This window comes from Sparus aurata, chromosome 3 (genome assembly GCF_900880675.1).
Source record: "Sparus aurata chromosome 3, fSpaAur1.1, whole genome shotgun sequence".
Lineage (NCBI taxonomy): Eukaryota > Metazoa > Chordata > Actinopteri > Spariformes > Sparidae > Sparus > Sparus aurata.
The window spans coordinates 18,121,929-18,145,894 of NC_044189.1; the positions used below are offsets into that span (position 1 = coordinate 18,121,929).

General features: G+C 41.1%; 2 protein-coding genes across 2 annotated transcripts; one reads left to right on the plus strand and one right to left on the minus strand.

Moving 5' to 3' along the window:
- The first annotated feature begins 2,295 nt into the window (after positions 1 to 2,295).
- asns (asparagine synthetase) lies at positions 2,296 to 15,111 on the plus strand. The gene is made up of 12 exons (XM_030412493.1): positions 2,296 to 2,399; positions 5,147 to 5,402; positions 5,835 to 6,072; positions 6,167 to 6,352; positions 6,441 to 6,542; positions 7,143 to 7,270; positions 7,381 to 7,507; positions 9,213 to 9,319; positions 10,822 to 10,922; positions 11,854 to 11,935; positions 12,051 to 12,206; positions 12,994 to 15,111. The coding sequence occupies exons 2-12, from the start codon at positions 5,154 to 5,156 to the stop codon at positions 13,201 to 13,203; spliced, it is 1,686 nt and encodes a 561-aa protein (XP_030268353.1). The 5' UTR covers positions 2,296 to 2,399; positions 5,147 to 5,153; the 3' UTR covers positions 13,204 to 15,111.
- A 135-nt stretch (positions 15,112 to 15,246) lies between these two features.
- tac1 (tachykinin precursor 1) lies at positions 15,247 to 20,968 on the minus strand. Its single transcript, XM_030412494.1, has 5 exons — positions 20,386 to 20,968; positions 18,806 to 18,908; positions 18,693 to 18,716; positions 15,951 to 16,007; positions 15,247 to 15,833 (listed from the first exon to the last, which is right to left on the minus strand). Exons 1-5 carry the CDS (start codon positions 20,500 to 20,502, stop codon positions 15,787 to 15,789), a joined length of 348 nt encoding a protein of 115 aa, XP_030268354.1. The 5' UTR covers positions 20,503 to 20,968; the 3' UTR covers positions 15,247 to 15,786.
- Positions 20,969 to 23,966: the final 2,998 nt, after the last annotated feature.

Consider the following 23,966-nt stretch of genomic DNA (forward strand, 5'->3'; position numbering starts at 1 on the left):
TCTGCCTGAGCTACAATTGATTTTCTCCGGGTGCTCCTGTTAGCCAACTGTAATGGAAGAAGAAATTCTTCAATTAACAAAAAAAAAGTTAAGGTTAGTTCAGGCATGTAAAACTGACAAATAGGCTACACAAGAACAAGTGTCTGTATATATACCCAGCTGTCCAAGGAGAGGGGATCTCTCTCTGAATTGCCTTTCCCGAGTTTCCTCCTGTGTCCTTTCAAGGTTGTTTTGAGGTTCATGGGGAGTTGTTCTCAGCTTGGGCAGGGTACCTGTTCCTGATTTGGGTCTGCAACGCCCACTGTCACACCATCACCAACAATTCAAATGACATGAAATCAAATCAAATAAATTGGCTTAAAAACTCAAAAAAAAAAGAAAAGAAAAGAAATAGTCAGCTGTACTGTACATTTACCTAAATAACATTTTGAATGTAGCGCTTGCCTCGTTGGTGCAGAAGGCAGCGTCTTAGTCTCATAATCTGAAGGTCGTGAGTTTGAACCTCACAAGGGCAGCTGTTTAGGAAACTCTGGTGCAGGAGGCCCCCTGTCGACTTTCTACGACTGTCGTGGCATCGGCCATTTTTCTATGGAAGGAAGAGACTTTAGAAGTCCAGCTCTATCTCAGCACAGAGCAGCTCCTTCAGCGATAGACCCCAAGTGTGTGAAGGAGAGGTATCGCAGGTCCTTCCTTCCTGCTGCTGTCAGACTCTACAACCAGCACTGCTCCCAGTATGCCTCACTGTGCAATACAAACTCTACACATAACACATTTCTCATTGGTTTGCACTAACTGGGCAATTTTCATACCCATGTTTATTATTTATTAATAACATTACACTGCCACACTGTTTATAATGACACTATTTATATTTGTAGATATAGATAGTATGTATACATGAGTCTATTACCATTTCTTGATTTTTTTATTACATTGTTTATTTTTCACTATTATCATTGTTTATTGTAATACTACTGTCCTTTGGTTGCTTTGATACACACATTTCTCCCTTTGCGGGACTTATAAAGGAATTCTGATTCTGATACTAAAGTGTTACATGGTTGTATGTATTTGTACTTAAATGAAGGATCTGAGTACTTCCTCCTCCACTCATGACTCATACACAGGACACCCCTGCATTGATAAAAGCTCACGTCATTACTGAAAACTCATTTTATGCATTTTTATGAGTCCACAGAACAATGACTACATGGTGTGATTCAAGAATGTAAATTAAAGCGCGCTCGCAGGATTAGGCTGCATCTTTAGGCTAATTTCAGTCACACAGAGACTGAGCAAAAAACATACAGGCTCAGCAGCTTTCTCATTGAGTGGGGCCTTTAGGTCGCTGGTAACCCAGGGTTTGTTGTTGAGGTAGCAGCGAATGTCTTTAATGGGGGTGGAGTTGTCCTTGGTATGGTAAAGAGATGAGAGATAGAGAAAAATTATTATTGCCAAATTATTATTATGGCCCTTATTTTTCACCACTGTATGGTTCAGTCTTGCGTATGAAGTCTACTTTGCTATTCTATAAATTAGTTGAATATAATAACCTGTGTCGGTTTTCTTTAGGTCTCAAAGGCTGTATTGTAATATGCTATAATGTATTAAATATATTTATCACAATTTATCAATTAGTTCTACACAATTCACCAGATTTCATCATTTAAGGGGTCATTTTTAAAAATTTTCTTCTGGGGGGAAATGCGCCAGGACCCCCCTTGCATGGAGGGGGCCCAACACTAGCACCCTCTACTACAGGGCAAATTTCAATTTTGGACCTCGGTATTTCTAAAATCCTGCGTGCGACCCTGATGCAACCACATATAGTATGTCGAAAGACCTCATGAGTAGGTGATGCAACGATCCATGATTTTGCAGGCGGATGTGAAGCGCCAAGTTTACAAAATTAAAAGAACAGCTCATATAAGCTTCAAAATAAAGTGTTTTTTCCATCAAATTTGAAAGGGAAAATAAATCAAGCCTTTCGAAATTTTTTAGCAAGTGGTAATTTCTACATCATCATTTTTGTCATATCATTATCATTTCTACAAGTATTATATATTAACAGATACTGACCCTAGTGTTAAAAAATACTGACCCTAAACATACAGTAGTGCTACTGTATGTTTAGGGTCAGTATTTGTTAAATACTTTTAGTTTTAATGGATTCTATCCGATTACAACGCATATTAATGCAGGTTTTAGCTGCATTGTTGGTGCTTTGCCCTCACAGTAGCCCACAGGGGTATTATGTAGATTACTACGCTCTTATTGTGAAGAAGCAGGCAGTACTTCCGGTTACGCACCAGTCTCAGTACCACGGTCAGTACTCTCGGTTAATGCCATTACCGTTCCACTTCTCATCTGCACGGAAATACTAATTAACAAAGAACAAGGTAAGTGGCTCTGCTATCACTAAATGTCTGCTTTGTTCATCTATTCACAATCTATTTACGCTGTCGTGGGGTGGTGAGGAATAATGACGTACACTTGTGTGGAGTTTTTAAACGAATTCTCATTGGAAAAACTCCTTAGTTTAAAAATTGTCCTCAATAGGTTGTTAATTAAAAAAAGTGTACATCACATAGAACGTGACTTTTGACAATTCAGAATAAGCAGGGTGTTTTCTGAACATTCGGCTAACACATGTGCCTCCAAGCAGAGTTTTAGCTGAGAGTAATTCTGGCAGGGTTCATGGCACATTGCCTCCGTACACCCGGCTCGGACACACCATGAGGGGGACATAATACAAAGGATAAACCGGGCTGATGTTATATTGAATTTGGTACTGCTTTGGTCTCTGCCCGGGTGCGTTAGCCTGCTGCTGGCTGTCCACGTTTGTGCCCATAGCTAAACATAGTAGGAATTTAAATGGAGTTTGGCGTTTGATGTCCCTGAACACATTTAAACCTTAGCCGTAATGAAAGTCTGCACCTGAAACCCTTTTGTTTCCTATGAGCAAGAAAAGTAGGTCTTGCAAATAGCGTTAAGGCTCATATGCAAGTGTTAGGATTTGTTGTTGTGCAGCAGTAATGAATAGAGTTTGATAGAGTTAATCAGTGGCGGTCCTGACTGGCATGACGCCAAATATTCTCAGCTCCTGGCGGCTCATCGAGGGCACATACCCGTACCCAAACTCCATTCTAAAAGTTGGTTTTTTAAAGTGGGGCCTTATTTTTCCACAGTAAAAACTGTAGTCCCAACTTTACAAAGGCCATTTTTTGATTCACTTTGGTCTAAAGGCACAATTGGCGCACATGTCATTCATTCAGTAACATCATTAACTAACCTGTAATGAGGTGTTTGACACAGACAACTTTTGACCTGCTGGATCTCATGGTTTAAAACTTTCATCCTCTCTGCGGCTGGCCTGAAGCCACAGATCTCTTCTGAAACTGTCCTTCATTCATTGGGGAAGTAGATAAAATCTACGGTGTTCAGGGAAAGTGGGAATTTCTCTGAGGTCAGGTTCCCACCACAGTTTTTCTCTGGTTGTTATGTAACAGTAATGTACCCCCCTTGAGTGAACAACCACTCCTTTCTTTTCCTCGGACACATGAGCCTTCCTTCTGTGGGCAAGCAATGAAGTAGTTCTTTCTATGCACAATGTGTAAATGATCCACTGTAATTCATTGCCTGCAGAACAGGTGAAACAACCACACCACTGGACACTTTGTGTCGCATAACCCCTTCATGTAAATGGTCTTGTATTTGTATGGCGTTTTCAAGTCTACTGACCACTCAAAACAGTTAACAACACTTGTCACATTCACACAGACTTTCATACACTGATGACAGAGGCTGCCGTGCAAGATGCCGATCTGCTCATCAGGAGCAGGGGGCGAGCCGCTCGACCTCCTGAGCTACATGTGGCTGTGCACTCACTATAGTTCTTTGGTATTGGTGTCTTGACAGTGTATGCATCTTGATATTCTAATTTGGTTTACAGCAGTTTTAGACATTTTTTACAAGTTTTTATTTGAAATCTTAAACTTTTAAACACTTTAGGAACTGTATTTTTTCCCCCCAAATGATACAATCACAGTGTTTCCCACAGAATCAGACTTTAATTGTGGTAATTACATTCTTGGCCTGACAAGAACTTGCTTCAAGTTACGGTCAAGCCAACTGCGTTAAATGGTCCTCCTCTTGATCTTCGTTTCTTTTACCGGCCGACTACAAACCTCTGCCATCCACTGTGTCATATAACATCGCTGATGGGTGTGGTGCCCTAAGTGAGTGAGAGCGGGATGCAGCTCAAAAAATAGAATATCAACATATGGCGGCCAATGTTGATGGAAAATTTGAATGAATGGTTATTGGCAGATAAAGAAATTATAGCCAATAACAAGTGCAGCATCTACACACAGTAGGTGGTGGTATGCAACTTTAAAGTTGTTTCATGTGCAGCCAATAAAAACAGAAATGAACAATAAACACACTGTTGTCGTGATCATCACGTCAAACTTTTGCACCTGTGTACATAATTCACGCAATGTAAACAAGAGCCACACATGTCGTCACTGTTGTGGAATTTTGGCTCACTTGACCGTTCAGGAGAAATGAAGAAGACTCAGAGACACCGATGGCTTACCTTGAGATAGTCTATAAAGCATGATCATGGAGGAGGAACATAACATCACGTCTGTCTTCACAGAGTGCTGCCATGACAATCTTAACCGGTCTTCCCCAAGTGTTCAAATTATATCTTACAGCTTCAGGAGGAAGTGCTTCGTGGTTATCTGTTTAATAACATAGCAAGGCGGGTGAACACAACACAAGGGGAAAAGTATTTCAGTTTAACCATAAAGTCTTATCACAGCTATGCAATATCAAGTAAACTATCTTTGATCACTACATCTTAGCCTTTGCACTCTGGTGTACATAAAAAAGCAAGTTTCTTTTATTGGTCATTTATCAGCATCGGCCATGATAGTCGGGTAATTATCGTTTAACATATTGGCTGAAAAAAAAAATCCTTATCATGCATTCCTACAATCAGTTCTTGGTACTGCTTTGGACTCCATTTAGGTTTTTTTGCCACATTTATTTTACACTTCTGGTTATAAGTATATGGCTTCATAGTTATAAGCTTTCTAATCAACTCTATACTCTGTCACTGTTTTCTTTCCATCTTCATCAGCTGTGAAATGTGTGGTATCTGGGCTTTATTTGGGAGTGATGAGTGCCTGTCAGTTCAGTGCACCAGTGCCATGAAGATTGCTCACAGGGGCCCTGATGCCTTCCGCTTTGAGAATGTCAACGGCTTCACTAACTGCTGTTTTGGCTTCCACCGCCTGGCTATCGTGGACCAGCTGTATGGCATGCAGCCTTTGCGCATCAAGAAGTTTCCATTCTTGTGGCTCTGCTACAATGGAGAGATTTACAACCATCACACGGTAAGGATCCAGCTAATAGGTTGTCCTATGTGATGCCATAGGCCCAGCAGACAACCTGAGATATACAGTGTTCTTTTGGCACACTGACAGCAATGCCTCCAAGCTTCTCATGCTGCCATTGTAATGAATTTACAAGTCACACCAACCTGGAGCACTATCTGATTTGTTACTCATCACAAGTTGAGTAATAGCAGGGTGTGTGCAGGTGTTTTAATGTAGCTTTTTCAAGGTTTGAGAAGTGCTTGGAATTAAGGATAAAGTGCTGGATACTGCCAAGTCTACTTAAAAAAACAGGTTACACATTTTGCCATACTCAGGTGGCCATTAGAGGAACTGCAGTATTTGCCACTTCCACTTTGTTTAAGCTTTTCAGCATTGGAGGTTGCTGTTTAAAATAACCCTGTTTGTGCTAATTTTCCAATTTCTTTTCAGCTGAAGAAGCAGTTTGAGTTTGATCACCAGACTAAAGTTGATGGTGAGATTCTGCTCCATCTGTATGACCGCTTTGGCATCCAGAAGATGGCTTCTCTCCTGGATGGTGTCTTTGCTTTTGTTCTGCTGGACACCACTAACAGAAAAGTCTTTCTGGGTAGAGATACATATGGTGTCCGGCCTTTGTTCAAATTCCTCACAGACGATGGATTCCTTGCAGTATGCTCAGAAGCCAAAGGTAATGGGATAGTTTATTACCCCTCTTTTGAATCTTTTATACTCTTATGTTTTACAGCTTTTTAGCATTGCTTGACTTGTTATTGTGATTGAAGGCCTTACAGACCTTACTCATGCGATGGACACCCCTGCCAACATCATCCCCTTCCTCCCTGGGCACTTTGAGGTCTTTGATTTGAAGCAGAATGGCAAAGTTCAGTCCATTGAAATGGAGCAGTTTCACTGCTGCACAAAAGAGCCTGCTCATAGCATCTACGACACTGTGGAGAGGCTGCCTACAAGTACGAGACTGTTTATAATTAACTTGTGTTCATTTAGTCATTTGGTTAGCATTTTTTTCGAGCATTTTTAAAACTGATGTCCCCATAGGTTTTGAGGAGGAAACTGTGAAAGCGAACATCAAAACCCTGTTTGAGAATGCTGTAAGGAAACGTCTCATGGCTCACAGGAGAATTGGCTGTCTTCTGTCAGGTAAGCCGAATTCTGCCTTCTATGAACTGAGGGATCTGTTTCTGTGTGTTAACAGTGATGGGAAGAAAGATGTAAAGATGCAAAACTTATACTTTATTTGAACTTACATTGATACATGTAAAACAATATAAGCCTTCATAAAACAAACAAACAAAAAACATGCCTTGTGTGACAATAAATATCATATTAATCAAATCAACTATTTTAGTTCATTTCTTTTTAGTTTTTTCTGTTATTTGGCTTTAATACACCCTTTCTGACACTTGGCCTGGGGAAAAGTATGCCTTCAGACAACACTCCTGATCACAGCATGAATGGGCCGGATTTTTGTATAGTGGTTACCCTAACAGCTTCCTGTCAGACACTGTGACCAGCTTGTGTGGACTAGTGAACATTTCTGATGGCCACTGACCACTCACTATGGCTAACTGACTGTCAAGACTGAAGAATGTGACAGGCTCATGCAAATGTACAACATCTAAGAAAATATTGGTCAGATAATTTAAAATACGAGCCAGTCATATTGTTTTCAACATGCTTTATGTTTATGTTATGGTGAAACAGGTGGGCATTAATTTGGTTTGTGTTCATGATCTTCAGGTGGTCTGGACTCCAGTTTGGTTGCTGCTACACTGGTGAAACTGGCCAAGGAGGAGAAGTTGCAGTATCCTATTCAGACATTTTCTATCGGGTCGGAGGACAGTCCAGACATAATAGCTGCTCGCAAGGTCAGTTCTTGCGATAGAAGGCTGTCATATGTTTCCCCTTTAAGTAAGTTTAATAGTTTCAGAACATCAGCTTGTTGTTCATTTATAGTCCGCTGGCTTGTATTTGTCAGGTTGCAACTCACATCGGCAGTGAACACCACGAGGTGAACTTCACTGTGGAAGAAGGCATCCAAGCTGTGAAGGAAGTCATCTTTCACCTGGAGACCTATGACATCACCACCATACGTGCCTCTGTCGGTGAGTGTGGGGTGTAGCAAAAATACAATTGTATTGAAAGATGAAGGTTGTCGCATGTCTTCTATACCTCAGTTAGGCCAGCTGAGTGACAATTGAATATTCTTTTGTAGACAGCGATTTGAGTACAAAGTAATTTGCCGTAATGAGCTAAGGAAGTAACAGTTTGCAGTAAACAAGGTGCAATTAGCACAACTCAGCATGTATAACATAATGGAAAAGAGATTGATAGAAAGAAATTATTTGATGATAATATACTGTATCAAATCTGTCCTGTCGCCTTTAGCCAAGTAAGGAGAAAAAACAAGTTACAGGTGAAAAAAACGATGGAAATTTTCATCTGTTTGATGGAATAAACCAATTTTAGTCTGTGCTAGAGATATGTTCAGTATCTTTGGTAATAAAAAACCCCCCAAAAATACTGAATTAGAATTGGTTGCATGGAAATCCGACTGATTAGCTTTTTTAATCATGCAGAAATTAGAATAGTTGAAGTATCATAAACAGAATATTAAAAATGTTATGCAATGTTGAAGAATTTCATTCGTAACTACTGTTTAAAAAGATTGACAGCTCAGTCAATAACTTGACAAATCTAGGAGTTATTGCAGGGCTGTTGTGTTAGAGTGCACAGGTGTGCTTAACGAACAGGTAACTGGTATTTAGGCTGTTAGGCACATGCAATTATTTATACCAAGTGACATAATCTGAGTTATTGAGAGTACCATAACATTTTTTTGACCCTTTATTTGGAAGTTAGAAATTACACTGGTAGGAGTTCTAATTAGCTCTCTGAGTGTGTTGCCATTTTGCACTGATTCTTTTAAAATGACCATCTTTGTCACTTAAAATTTTTTTTTTTACGTTACTCATGAATCCATGTTAGAAAAAAGAAACAGCAACTGATTCGGTGCACGCAATGAATTTTCTAAATGTTCACAGCTTTGTCTGTTGGAATCCATGCACACCACTGATCCAAAGTACAGTATGCTATTGAAATGTAGTTAAATAAGTCCATACGTCTGTTTCTGAAAGTTTGAATGCCACCCTGATTGATCAGCTCATTGATGTGACAAAAATGTGTCTGAGAATGCTGCATCAATGCATTCCTTTTCCTCCTGACTGGGTTGTGGAATCCAGGGAGATTAGTTAAATGGTAAGAGAGGTGGGTGGGGGGCAAGTCCATCTAACCCTCGGAACCGACCGAGTGGGAGCATAGCGTTGGTGGAGGGGGTGTTGCAGTGGCAAAATGAGGCATTTGGTTGGGTTGGAAGCTCACCAACATGTGGGATATTTACTGTACCACAACCTTACATGACTGCATCATATCAATGAGAAAAGGGTAGAATCAACAGTGCAATAATATGTAATGATGCATGCTACTCCGGAACTTCGCTTTGGCTATTCTAATATTTGATATTTCTCCATGACATTACTGATGGTAAGGTAAAACCCTTTGTGACCAGTTTGAGCACAAACTGCTCACTTTCATTGATAATCATCAAGACAACTCAATCATCCTTAATAATTGTGGCCATTTTCAAAGACTTTCTATATGCACTATTATAATTTTCCACGCCCTTGAATCGTGGTGTGTTTGTATAAGGGCACTTTCATTATTAAAGTATAGAAGTTCATATTGCGACTTGACAATTTTGTGTGCCATGGCTTTGTAATCAGGCTCTTGTCTCTGTTCCTTCCACTGTAGGGATGTACATGGTTGCAAAGTACATAAGGGAAAAATCAGACAGTGTGGTGATCTTCTCTGGAGAGGGTGCTGATGAGCTGACTCAGGGATACATTTACTTCCACAAGGCAAGTCCTCCAGAGACCAGTCGCTACTACTGAGTCACAATAATGTTTGAGTAATGTATAATGTTTTTGTCTTGCACAGCAAACACATTTCGCATGGCAACATTTGTGTTAAAGGTTGAATATGTAACATGCTTATTAAAAGCTATATTTTTTCAAAAATAATACATCCACGGGGAGTTTAGAGGGGCGCAGATTAAAAGTAATGCGTTTCCTTGAAAAATTATATTTAGTCTGAAATAAATAATTTATGAAATTTTGACGGGTTTGACAATGAATTCCTGTTTACATCGTACCAGTCAAATAGCGGCCGGCATTGCAGGTTGCCAATTTCGCAACCTTGGCAATGCTCGGCAAAGCTCGGCACAGCTAGGCTGACACTGGGTAAAATGGCGAAGTCTGCAAGCTCTTCAGAGCCCCAGCGAACGGTGCGTTATCTGTCCCAGCAGCTGAGTGACCGGAGAAGAGCAAAAACCAGAGTAAATATCGGTGAAGCATACGCTTGATGGACTCAGGTAAAGGATTTCCATGGCATCAAAACACATGCGGAAATGGCGAACTTTCTCCTGGATCGGTAAGCTAACTCGCTTGCTAACTTAGCTAACGTTACCTGTCGGTCAAACTCCTCTGCTATACTTATTTTCATTATATCACGTTGATCCTAGATATGAGAATACTGATCGTGACCCATCGACCTCCACAACCAGTAAACGGAGGAAACGGAGGCGGCTCAATCCTCCTGCCCTGTCCAAACCTGGCAACCCGACCGCTGGAATTACCGTTTTGTTGTCGCGACTACGATCTTGAGACACTAGATGGCGGCATTCAGCTCATATTCCATATTCCACCTTTAATATGTATTAGATTAAATATGGTGTTATACCGAAGTGATTAGTAGTTTTAGTTTTTTAGTGATTAGTCCGGTCCGTTGCACATAAACCATTTTTTTCCGGGGGGCGGGGGTTTCCACATGGAAGCAGCTCAGTTAAAGTTATTGAACTCCTCATTTAATTCAGTGGAGTAGAGACCACTGAACAAAGTAGGAAAAAGAATATGGAGCATGTAACAATAAGTGGCACCACGTGACCAACTAAACTGAGGGAGTATGCTTCAGGCATACAGAACAGCAGGGTCAGTTAACTCAGTCAGGCTCTAGTTTTGCGGTGCATCGAACTGCCTTGACCCCCTCGCCCTTACTCGGACCTTGTTTTTATTTTGAAGCATCAAATAAGGACCCAGTAACCATAGTTACCCTTTCAGCAGCGACAGTGTCTTTTCAGAGAGCCCCAAAAACCTCAGGTCAGAGAGAGAGAGATCGCAGCTGAGCCCAACTGGGTGCTGCACACCATGAGAGGAGACTATCTGGGCGACTCCTGAGGCACAGTTTTTGTTGTTGTGTTTGACACAGACGCTGCATATGTTTGTGTAGGAGTGTAGGTGCATGTTTGAAAGTGTCTCAGGTGACGTGTATGTGTAGGTGCTACAGCGCTGTCCTCTTCCTTCAGGCTCCATCTCCCAAAGCAGCAGCAGAGGACAGTGTTCGACTGATGAAAGAGCTCTACCTGTTCGATGTCCTCCGTGCTGACCGCACCACGGCTGCGCATGGGTAACACCTTTCACTTCATTATCCACCACAGCCGTCTTTATAGAGTTCAGACTGGATACATACTCCTAAGCAAAATGACACATTGATGCGCCATGAACTACAAACCAGCAAAAGATGTGTTATCTGTTGTCTCTCTTCTGTGCCAAGTTTAAATGCTGGAACCAAACAATTGTTTGATGCTTTTGGATGATTAAAAGATTATTCTATTATTAAAATTGTTTCCTTTTATTTGAAAAATAATAATTGAACTGTAGAATAATGTCTGTGTTTGGAGGCTGGTGGCCACTGTGGAATTGAATTGAATTTTCAAGTGTTTCCAAGAAAATATCTGTACTGCCAACATGTTCCATTAGTGTGCTTTCTGTTTTCTCACTTTTATTAAGCAAGTCAGTTAACTTATTGGGATGAAAAGCGCTGACATAAAGTACTGGTATAGTATTTGCACTAATTAGTATTGTGCAACAGCTTTTTAGGGAACGTTAATTTTCAGTCGCCTTGATGAAACGCCTGAAAGGTTTTAGATCTCATCTTTAACTAACCACTCAAAGGTAACTCCTTCATGAGAGGAATGAGATTAAGTGGTCGAGAGCAACATGATTGAAGAGCCTCAACATTAAAATAAATAATGCATTATAATTAGAGTAAAATGTGATTACTTAAATAATGAGCCTGAATATCTGCGGGGATGAAAACCGACAAAGCAGTGAGGACATACTGGTTTTGATAGAAGTAAATGAACTGAAATAAAAGTACCCCAGTGATGACCAGTGATGAATGATGCTAATGGAACTATTAACTGTTGTCTACAGTGCCAGTGAATGAATAATATAAAATTAACATTATCAATCACCCTGCCCATTCATTTATAGATCATCTGATAAATCAAGGACTGTATTTTTTATTTGTTTGTCTCGACTTTTTTTTCTCTCAGTCTGGAGCTCAGAGTGCCTTTCCTGGACCACAGACTCACAGCATACTACCTCTCTCTGCCCGAGGAGATGAGGATTCCTAGGGTCAGTTGATCTGTACAGCTGCTGTGTTGTCCGAGCACATGAGCCAGTGTTATTTCACTGTCTGAGACATGGAGCATGCCTTTTAATAATAGTATTGTGTTTCCTGTGTAAGCAGCATGAGGTGGAGAAGTATCTTCTGAGGGACTCCTTCAAAGGTCTCAATTTGATCCCTGATGAGATCCTGTGGAGGCGTAAAGAGGCCTTCAGCGATGGCATGATGTCTGTGAAGAAGTCCTGGTACACACACCTGCAGGAGCACCTAGACTCTATGGTACAGTATGTCTTACTGTTATAAAATTAAGTTTCTCAAAACATCGTCCCAAGTCAATCCATGAAGCAAAATGTTTCAGATCTGTTCAGTTCAGGTCTTACTCTGTCGGAGTTACCTCGTTTCCAGTCGGTAGTTTGTCTTTGTGTACACAGAATAAATGTTTTGAAGTGCAAGTGAAGGGTTCCAGTACGCTAGCTGTGCTGTCTTAATATGTTAAGTTGTGACACCTCTTGTTACCACCTTCAATTGGAATGGAGTGGTGTAATAGATCGTTGTGAATTATGGGACACGCCTAGCTCTGAACGCCATTCCAAAGTGGTGCTTGTAAGTGCACACCAAGTGTGGGACACCTACATGTATGCAAGTTCTCAAGTGCTGGTATTGGGCCAGAGTTAGATTTGGCCTGTGGGTTAACACAGTAGCTAAAGGAAGTGTCCATGATCCCTCAAATGTGGTTATTGAACACTTTTGACAAAGATAAGTGATGGATGCAGGATATAGGAATAAACCTTATTGTCAAAACAACATCAATCCACTGAAACACCAAACTTCACTGGAAATTTAATCATTACAAATTACCCCAATAATCCTTTGTAAAGACCTTTGTCAACATATTTTTGAGCTGTGTACTGTACCCACATGTTTCCAACCATTTTAACTGATTTAGCAGTGAACACAGTTGGCAAATGGAGCAAAGTTTTTTCTGTCCACCATGTTTTCCAATATATTTGGAGGAAGACAGTAACAGTCGCCCTGTGTCTGACCTGCTCTGTAAATCTCATTTTAGGTGAACGATGACCAGATGGAGAAGGCTCACAAGACGTTCCCTCACAACCCTCCGTGCTCCAAAGAGGCCTACTACTTCAGACAGGTGTTTGAGAAGCACTACCCGGGCCGAGCTGAGTGGCTCTCCCATTACTGGATGCCCCGCTGGATCAACGCCACTGACCCGTCAGCCCGGACCCTGTCTATCTACAAACCTGATAAAGATCAATGAGCAGCCCGTCCGTCTGTCTGTCTGTCAGCAACGTGTTGGGCTTCTCAGAAGATTCTACATGTGTCATACTTAGCTGTACTTTGTTTAACTCTGACAAAATTACAGTAATTTGGAATTAGTTATTATGAGCTTGTCATCAAGTCACACTTGTAAAGGAGTTTGTGAGACTTTCAAAGTACCTGTCAGAGCTGGTGTTTAGAGACTTATTTATTCATTACCCGGTGCCCATTGCAGGTGGATTTAAACCTCTGGCCACGCACGCTCCAAACTCTGTATTATGGTTAATACTTAGTAATGTAACAAATAAGGCATGTGCATTTGATGTGTGATTTTAGCCACAAGGGCCTGTGAGGTAGCCCAAAGGATCCATCTAATTTGAAACATTTTTAAAGGAGCCCTGTGGAAATTCTGTGTGGTTCTGGAAGAAATCATTGTTTGTTAGGACTCTACTATTGTCCTGTGTTCTCTGTTAGCAGAGCCAAGCTACTCAAGAATGTTCTTCACAAAGAAATCCACAGTGGAGTAGCGTTAAGTAACTTAAATGAATCGTCCACAGTCCTGTTTAGGCAACCAAGACAGACGGAGGAGCTCTCATTTATCATGTCACTTTACAATCCGCTAACATGTGGCCAATAAAAGTGATTCATACGTGTAAACTGCCTCCTTAAGTAAATCGTTCCACAGCTCAATCTGACAAACTCAACTGAAGTTTGATGAAGACTAATTTACGCATGCTGAAATTGAGTGTCAGCCTCGTTTTGTTTCATCTCCAGCCCATTTAATACAAACTTAAACGTATTTTTGTTAATCTGCAACCATTTTCTGGATCATACAATTTGCCATGAGCTCTATTTTGTACCTTTCTACGCAGCCATTGGTGTCTGATTCCAAACCTGAGATGGGTTCTCTATTACAGTAAACGCTTCATCATTTTTTGTGACCTTACGATATATTATAGTCCCAAATTTGCCAGAGCAGCTGCAGCTGACTAACTGTCTGTAAGACCTGCCCTGGGTGAGCTGCTCACCCTACTGAAACATTTTCTGAGTTGCTTGAGTGTGAGACACATCTGTTACAAAACCAGCTTTTCTGTTGTGCCAAGAAGTTTTTATTTTTTAAAATTTTTTTTAAGTATATTGTCAAGGGCACCGAAATGATTATCAGTTACCATAAACATCTCTTGGATCAAAGACAGGGAAAAAGTACAGCAGCATTTTCCTGCTGATGCTGCTTAGATAATGTAGCCTCATAGATGACCCCAGACATGATGATAAATATATTTTAATAGTGTATGACTATCTTGCTATCTAACTGCTAACACCAAAAAGGGCTGATGCCTCAGCTTGTGGACTGGTTTCTGATGCAATCTGCATGTGGGACGTCTTTACAGCTTCTCATGGACAGAGGTGACTCATGCGAACAGTGTCAGTGAGACGGACATTGCTTAATCACGCTGGTTAATGCCGCCTCTGCTGTTTGTTGACTGGGAATTGGGTGTTTTTTAGAACTGGCTATGCAAAGAGTGTGTGTTACAGGTACATAATGATAAACTAGGGGTGCGTGATTATAATTACTGAAAGAAACTTATCAGTCTGATTTTGTCAGCAAATTAAAATGAATTTCCAGAGAATTGAACGTATGATAAAAAGTTAAATATCAGATTATTTTATCCATATTGCCTGCCTCTAGTTTCTTGTGTTGAAATATGAGAGTGAGCTACAGGAAGCTGATAGCTTCAAACCCCAACACCCAGAGGATAAAAATAATTTATTGCAAGTTTTTTTTATTTTTATTGGATTGCATTGTATTTTTAGTCCACCCACTCACACATGCGTCATCTATCTGACTTTCTTTCTCCTCACTGTCATTTTGTACTAACTGCTGCTAAAGTAAACTCACCTATTGGCACGAAAGTGTGTTGTCTTTCGTGAAGTACCTCTGTTGTCCTCCAGAGTGCAGCCTCAACCTCACGTTAACTTGCTCTGAACACCACAAGGTTTCCTCACTGTCATATCACAAGGAATTCAGGCTTTGAAGCTGAAGTTGAACCAGTAAAGAAAATACTTTTAATATGTGATAAACCACTATAACACACAGGTATTCTGTCATAGCACAACTGGTGGAGAACACGACAGCTCTACTAAAGTCATGTGAAAGTCAAAATGAGAACCAGGTCCTGGTGTGTTATTTATAGAACAATCAGCTGCAATTAAAACAGTTATGAGGCACTAAACAGTGACTTTGGCAGTGCAATCTTCAGCATACCCCGGGGCATAGCCTTGCTTTGATGGTCCACAACATTTAAGTCTTTGTAGCGTGGCAGATGGTGGAGAACACTCACAGAAACACTTACAGTGATAACGACACCATTTCCCCCTTGTCTAGCCCTGATCCACCTTCTGCTGGGACAAATGAGACTGGCACAGGCAGAGCACTGCTACATCACTACAGTTTGGAAACAGAATCAATTTATTCAACTAACAGCTACACACAATTTGGAGGAAATTAAAACCAGCGTCAGGGACCCCCTCCTATTGACGAGGAATGGCTAGGTAAGAAGCGGGCAGGAGGAGGGGTGACTGTCTAGCGGCGCTTCTCGTACGTCTGTATTGTGCTCCAGTCGTAGGACTCTGCAGAGAGAGAGAGACAGCTTCTTAGCTTTAGCTCACATTTTTTGCACTCTTCAGTCCTTTAAGTATTTTTATAGATAAAGTACTGAGGTGTGTCTTTATATGGATTTAACTCACCTGGCTCCTCTTGGCTCCTTTTCCCCATCAGTCCGACAAAAGAGTTGACTTTATGTCCTTCAAAGAAAAAGAAAAAAAAAACAGCATTGGTAACATTTAGCAAACTTTAACCAGTGCTGTAACCAGAATTTTAGAAATATGGAGGTTCAAAGGTTGAAATTCCCCTCGCGCCCTCAGATGAATGCTCTGAAAATGTGTGATCATCTGAGTTTGATTTTAATGATTGAATTTTCCCCTAATGATTACCTCTGCCCAAAGAGGTCACGTTTGTGTCTGTGTAAGTTTTATGATTGGTCGGTTTGGTTTGTCAGCAGGATTACAAAAACCACTGAACAGATTTCCACAAAACTTGGATGAAGGACGTACCACAGCCCAGAATATAGACATCATTAACTTTTAGTGCAGATGTAGATAAAGGGTTGGATCCAGAAATGTTTCTTTCTTTAACATTATGAGTTCATTTTTTAACATTTCCTATAATTTTAAAGGGAATGATGCATGGGTTTTTATGATAAAACTTCCTTTAAATATTTAGGTAGCTGGTTTCTATTGTAGAACACTTCATCAGGATCTCATAAGATCCTCGGACAATACAGCACGGACGTGGCAGTGGGAGCTCCAGTTTTGTGAGCAGAACCATGTTCGGTCGGACCCACTGTCAGCTGACTGTGGGTCCGACCGAACCTGTCAGGGTTTGTTGCGGTGTAAATATGATGGACAGTCGTATCGGAGACCGGCTGGGGCTTTTGTCAATCACAGTAATGGACTGTAATGTGATCATAGGAGGAGGAGGGGTGTGTGTGTGTATTGAATTGACGTGTTATAAAATTGTAGGGAGCCCTGGGGGAATATCTGACATTACAAACAGCGATATTTTCATTAGACTGATGAGAGTTAGATCATTAGGTAAATCTATAAATGATGCCCTTGTTGCTTGGAGCAGAATCTCAAACACCTACGGCTGACACAACTAAATACTGTCCTGCCTCTTCTCCTCCGTTTTTTCCTGATTCGTCTGTTTGAGTAAGAAAATTGTGTCAGAGTGTACGGGCAGAAGGAATCCTCGTTATAAGCGAAGGATGAAATGCATAACCCCCCCCCCATCCATCACAAGCATAAACAATCCAATTTAACTCTCAGATGTCCTTGGGGCATTGATCCCAGTACTCTCCCTCTCCCTAATGATGAGTGACTTACGGTCATGCCTGCATAAGAGGAATAAATTAGATACATACATCCTAGTGTTGCATCACTGAGTGGGTGACTAATTTAGACAAAAAACCCTGACAGAGAAAAAAGGGAAAATCCCCTCCTCCTCATTCCTTTTTCTCCTCAGTGCTCCTTATCGCTCCCCTCTTTGTCACAAACAGACTTTCGCTTTCGGACCACCTCCCTCACTCACAAATTAATGTGGCCTGGCGTTTAAAAAGAAAAGGCGACAGTGACAAACAAAATCATCTGTGGTCTGTTAATTAAAACCTTGTGTGTGTGTGTGTGTGTGTTTGTGGGGGGGATGTTAATGGTTGAATTGTAGTGCATTGTTCTATGATAAACCACATATCCAATAAAACACTTGCTGGCGCCCCAGGCTGTATTGTGTGTTCTTCCGCTGTTTATGTTGTTATAACATAACCTGATTTTACAGCAATAGCAATAATCAAATTGGATTGTGTAGTTTTAGTAGACTGCAAATAGCAAAGTGTCCTCAGCTGTGTTTTAGATAGTTTGGACAGTTTTCAGCAGGTTTAATTTAAGCCTAAAACACAGGAGCAACAGCTGAGGACGCTGATGTCACGATCCCTGCGTTTGTTCTGGACAACGTGGGTGTCTGAGCCAGAGGTGCACTCGTCAGAATAGACCAGGCAAACCAGGCAAATGTTTCGGGGCCCATGATGATCACTCATATTGGTATATTTTGCAATGTCAACCCCATTAAAAAACCTCCCACAAAAGGACCGTACTGTAAAGATCAGTGCATTATGTGTTGATGATCACTGGCCTTATCATATGGGTTATTTACAACGTGACATGAAGTAGTTCAGTTCAGGTTTTTAATGTTATTTATGTTAGATTTTACATTTTTTTAAATCTTGTGTATTTCGTGTTAGTTTCGTCGTATTTATAACATAATGGTGATGAATGGTGGTTGCAGGGCCCCCATGGGGATCTTTGCCTCGGTCCTAACAGACTCTAGAATTGTCACTGGTTTTAGCAATCTGGGGGAGATTAGATTCTACAATTTTGCATGTTACTCATTACACTTTTTTTTTAAAGGTTTATTCTACTATTTTTAGGCGACTTTTAGCCCAACAAATACAAATAAGTGTTGATGTTAATTAAAAATACTTATAGACAACATAAATTAAAGCTTTTTTTGTTTTTTTTTGTAAAAGGGGAAAAATACAAATCCAACATTTTATTGTTGGTCCTTTCGGTGTCTGGGATGTGAGGGGGCGGATTTGTGGATTATTTCTAAAATGGTGGAAAAGGTTTCTGCACAGGAGTTTTTTTCTTGGATCTTGGAGACAGAATGACTAGAAACGAGGCATGAGACGCACTTGTTGAGTCTCAAGTAAGGAACGATCATAATCTTTTTTCCAGTGACTTTAAATTAGCTCACCCTGACGTTAATAGACGCGCATTAGCTTGCATTAACATTGTGGAGGCTTAATGCTCAGGGAGGATCCTCTTCCCACTGACTCTGGAGGACAATTAAATGAGTGAATGTGATATAATACTTACTTTTGTGGGTGATCTGTGCATTTGCTGTGGGAGGACGGAGAGGACAGCATTTAAAAGTAGGTCTGCAGAGGGAAAGGAAACGTGCGGGCTTTTCTGAGAAGAGGAGCTCTTACCCATGGAGCGTTTCCCCATCAGGCCGATGAACTGATGCGGCCGCGGCTTTCTCGTCATCCTCAGGAGGATTTCTCTGAATGGATCATTGGAAAGCCAGCCGTCCTGCGGGGAGGGGAGGGGAGGGGAGGGGAGAGCAGGAGGGGGGGGGGGGGGGGAATCTCAATGAATGTTCACAGAGACAACAAATGAGTGTGTGGACCTCTGCTGTCTCTCATGTCATTCGCCAAAATGTGTCTTTATAAAAAAAGGTTTCAACATTTGGGTGGAAAATGAAGCAACAACTGTTTGAACACTTTGACAGTTGCATGTAATATGGCATCATTTTTTTCTGCCATATGTATTATTCGAAAGCCCTTTCAACCCCCCATCCATCCGCAACACCACCCTCCCGCACATAAACTTGCACGTAGTAATAGTCCATATTGGGCATGAATTTTGAACTTTCATTAAGCATTCTATTTCAATCACAGGATATAACGTCTACGCTGTGCATTAGTGTGACTGAGATGTGGACCCGGGGGCCTCTAACGTCTCTCGCACTAAGCTGTAATGATTTATCGTAGGCTCATCTGCGGAATGGCCCCAGCCTTACAGTTTAAGGATGCTGGCACCATTCCACCGGCAATGTCAAACACGGGGACGTGCGTTTCATGTCAATGGAGGCGGTTTGGGCTTCAGCTCTCACTACACCGTACACTCAAAAAAGGCTTTTATTTCATTTCCCATTGGTGGGCTGCACTGCTTTGAGCCCTGCACCAGCCTCCATCTTCATGTTTTGGGCGACTCTTGAAGATCTTTTCGATTGTCTGACCTGTTTTCCCATGCAAAATGAGAATGTTACAGAATCAAGTGCAACATATTTCATTGATAATAATTAATTCATTACAATGGCATAATTGGTGATTGGATTTTCTGCATCCTGTCTGTCTGCCCGCTGGCACTCATTTGTGAGAAAAACGAATGGAGCCGCACTCCTCACTCTGCAGGGTTCAGTCTCTGAATCTTAGATGACTGTTAGGCTTCCCTTTCTTTACAGCCACAGATGTTTCATCAATTCATCACAGTGACCGAACATATGTCAGTGGTGCAGCCATTCTTCTAATCAGAGTTTAACATGGAATCAATCATGTTCCTATTCAAGACCTAACTCTTAACGTGATTAAATGGAGAGAGCAGGGATTAAAAAACAAAAAAACAAAAAACGACAAAAAGCCATCAGACCAGATCCAGAAAACATCTAGATCAGCTGATTGAGCTGATGACATGACATAAACGTCTCACCCTTTATCCATACCATGTCATCATCATGTCTCTACTTAATCTACAGAAATATAAGGCGTTATTATTAGGGTTTAAATAACTTTTAATAATTTGACTTCATCTCTTTCGATCGCACTAACTCATGTGAGTTCACTTCCTCCGTCATTTGTAAAAAAAAAAACAAACGTTTGTTTCCAGCCACATATAACAGAGGAAGTGAAGCACAGGTTAGTGCCACAGTGGAAAACAAGTGCTAACTAATTCTTTTTGTATTAATTGGCATCTAATAAGTCGTACAAATAAAAATGAGAAACACTACCTGGATTTGGTTGGCGCTGGTCCAGTAGTCCGCATCTTCCCTCGGCTCATTCCCCTCGCAAAAAACTTGGGCGACGGCGAGAAGAGCCATCAGGACGGGCAAGAGCAGAAACTTCATGATGTCCTGATTAGAAAAAAAATCACTTGACGCCTGATATTATCTCGCGAATATAAACCGCCGAGAACTTTACGCACACACACACACAAAAACCCCAACCCAGTTGAATTAAAAGGGGGGTTGTTTGAGGCACGAGCAAGCAGCTGTGGGCGCGCGCACTGCTTTTTTTCGTTGAGCTTTCAACAGTAGTCCATAGCGCGTGCTGTGCGTGAGTCAAAACACCGTTGCCGTAAAAACTCTCCGCGCGCTCAGTTTTCCCCTCTGCGCCAGCCGCTTCGCTCTCGTGCGTCCTCCTGACCACCGAAGGCTCGCGTGCGCTCCTATATAGCCGCCGTAACAGTAGTGGGATTACTCTCGATTCCCGTCACGAGTACATTAGAATACAGAGGCACCAGCCAAAAGCACTTTTTGATATCACGAACTGTGAACGTTGTGCGTCACGGCTCGTAAAACCAACGGCGATGTGATTCAGAAGAGTTCACCGGGACGCCATAACCCCCCCCCCCGACATAACTCACACTGATCATGTTCGTTCTAAAGCCATGTCGTTAAACTCGTGGAGAGCGGGCCCTGATCCGGGACGATCCCATTTAAAGTCCAGAATATGCAGAAAAATAAATAAATAAAAATAATAGTTGTAGTAATAATAATAACAAAAAAACTATATATATGCAAGAACAACAAAAACAGAACAAAAATCCAAAATACGTACATTCTACCACAATATGTACATATATACAGTGTAATAAATGATGCTACAGTTGAAAATATATGGGTTATTGCACATTGTTTGTCTTAATTATTGCATATTGGAGAGAGACAAAGTGCCCAGGGTCCTCCTATTGACTCAGAGTGTCTGACACTCAGAGCGAGGAGCTGAACAGTTTGACGGCCACAGGCAGGGATGATTTCCTGTGGCGCTCGGTGGTGCTGATCTTGGTGGGATCAGTCCAGTGCTGAATGTACCCCTGTGGCTGTTGTACTGACGTCTGTAAAAACAGGCCAAACACTTAGCCTACCTTATGGTCATTTTAATAGCAAATGAAAAAGTGGCAGTGCGTAATAGTGTGATGTGTCTTAGTCATTTCAGCCAGGGCCACTTTGATTCTCTGTCATCATGAAGTCTAAGTCGCGCAAGTCCACGATAAAGCATTTTTCAGTAAATCTATCTATCTATCTATCTATCTATCTATCTATCTATCTATCTATCTATCTATCTATCTATCTATCTATCTATCTATCCGTCTCCACATTTTTTTATCAATAGGTACATGTATTGTGACTTTGGTGGCACATTAAAGGACTCTCTCACTCTGTAGTGAAATGTTAATGAGCAGAGAAAGATCTTCATTGGCTGATTCTTTTTCTGCCTAAACAAACTCAAGAATCAAAATGTCTTTGTTTCCATGACTGAATAAACAAACTGACCTCAAAGGACAACCCAATTTATACTGTTTAACTTTGTTTATATATGGCGGACCCTGCCACCTCTCTAGCTTTGAAAAAGTGTTCTGGGACCTTATTTTCCTCTGAGAACAGCTTGGAACAATTACCTCATTATTATTCTATATATAAAAAATATCAGCTTGAATTTCTTATCCAGAACTACATTCAGCTCCTTTAACCCATATGCCTCATATATTAAGTTCCTACTATTCCTACATACAACATATTGTATACAAACCTCTTATATCAAAGCTTGAATGGAGAAGAGAAGGATGTGTGACCTGTGGCTGCCACTGATTTCCATGAGAAAAGGCTGTGCTTTAAAGAGTAGGGTGTTCAGTCTGAATGGAAGACTGTGCCGTCACACCAAGTTCAGTGTTCACGCACCTCAATGATTGCTTGATTTGCTCAAGTGCCTTTATGTCGTTAACAATAAGTTCATTTTGTTTACACATATGCTAACAAATGCAAATGTTTTACCTGAGCCAGGAGTGGAGCGCTATGGCAAGTGCTATTCATCTGTCTGATTAATTAATCCGTGGTGCAGTACCAATTTACATTAACAGTATTTCTGAAGGATGCTCCGCTTTGACCTTGATATTCGGTATATTTAGTTATTATTATTTTTGAGAATCAGAGCATTGACTTCCAAACCTTGAACACGATAATATTTGTTTTCCTAAATTTCCCATCATGCATGGTTGGGGGACACTTAAAGGGAGGAGGACACGCTGAACCTCCCTGTGCAGGTGAGGGGACTGTGGATTGGTTTACACTAATATTCATCACTGAGCTGTACCAGGAAGGCTCCGCGGTCACAGAGCCACTCCCGACTGGAATTTAATCATCCTCACAACTGTGACAGCTCATCCAATTAACAGACGGAAGGGGGAGGTGAGGAGAGAGAGCTTGGAGAGAGAGGTGATGGAGCTGTTGGAGCCCTATGGGAGGGAGTTGCCACAGAGGAGGAGGATTGAGAAAGAAGACGTAGGAGGCAGAAAGATCAGGGCGTCATGGAGGTTGGTGCACAGAGATAAACAGATATGCAGATTACAGGGGAGATGTGGACAAATAGGGAACCAAGGGGGATGTTTGCTGCCAATACCACTGCGTAGGTAACACAATCAGCTGGATTGCGTAGTCAGTCACGGTGGACACTCCTCTAACTTTGATAAGGCATCCAGCAGCAAATGGGACTCCGAGCTGTATGAAGGTATTGGAGGGCGAGTTGATTTCGATGCACAGAATGAATCCAAGACAGATTATTTGTCGGCAGGGACGACTGAGTCAAAGCAACACAGTGCCAACAATTAATACATGAGCAGTCTGAATAAGGAAATTGGTGTAAATGGATCCTGCCAAACATTCAATTAATTTTGTTCAATTAAAATAGGCAAGAAGATGCTGAATAGAAGCAGAGTTGTTCAATAAGCACAGAGGTCTTTGAATCTGGAAACGCGAGAGATGAACTCTTTTCTTGATTTTACTTAAACTTCAGTATTTACCCTTGTGTATAATGTGATGTAAGACACTGTCAAACGAGGGAGGACGGTAATTAATTTAACCATAATTACATTTTCTGGTAATTAACACGGTTCTATTTTATTTGACGTTAAAATGATACAGTGCTGTGATGTTACCAACTTTGTGAGCCTTGATACATACAAAAACAAAGTGTAACATCACGCTTTTCATTCTTTTCAAATGATCGATGACGCTTTAATATAACTGGGGCTACAACATGTTAATTTTCTCAGTGGGTATAACACTTCACAACAGGAGCTTGTGCACTTAATTTTCCCGAGCCTCATGGCAGTGACAGATACGAGCTGACACATGAGCTCCTTCTTCTGTAGATATGTGAGACCTGCTGGGCCAATATAATACCACTTTGACACCTAAATCAGTGTGTACATGTGAGCTTTTCAAACATTAAAAAAGGACCAGTTTGCCTTTCCATGGATTTTTATTTTTGTGTGTCAGGTCTTTATCACTCATACACCAAATAAACAGGGACT

Bases quoted from the DNA above. Each gene is read 5' to 3' on its own strand.
- tac1 (XM_030412494.1), bottom strand. From the start codon at position 20,502: ATGAAGTTTCTGCTCTTGCCCGTCCTGATGGCTCTTCTCGCCGTCGCC. The intron at 18,909-20,385 runs GTAGTGTTTCTC...CCCTCCCCGCAG, and splicing joins CCAGCGCCAACCAAATCCAG to GACGGCTGGCTTTCCAATGA. The intron at 18,717-18,805 runs GTAAGAGCTCCT...GTCCTCCCACAG, and splicing joins GATGGGGAAACGCTCCATGG to CAAATGCACAGATCACCCAC.
- asns (XM_030412493.1), top strand. From the start codon at position 5,154: ATGTGTGGTATCTGGGCTTTATTTGGGAGTGATGAGTGCCTGTCAGTT. The intron at 5,403-5,834 runs GTAAGGATCCAG...ATTTCTTTTCAG, and splicing joins AGATTTACAACCATCACACG to CTGAAGAAGCAGTTTGAGTT. The intron at 10,923-11,853 runs GTAACACCTTTC...TTTTTCTCTCAG, and splicing joins CGCACCACGGCTGCGCATGG to TCTGGAGCTCAGAGTGCCTT.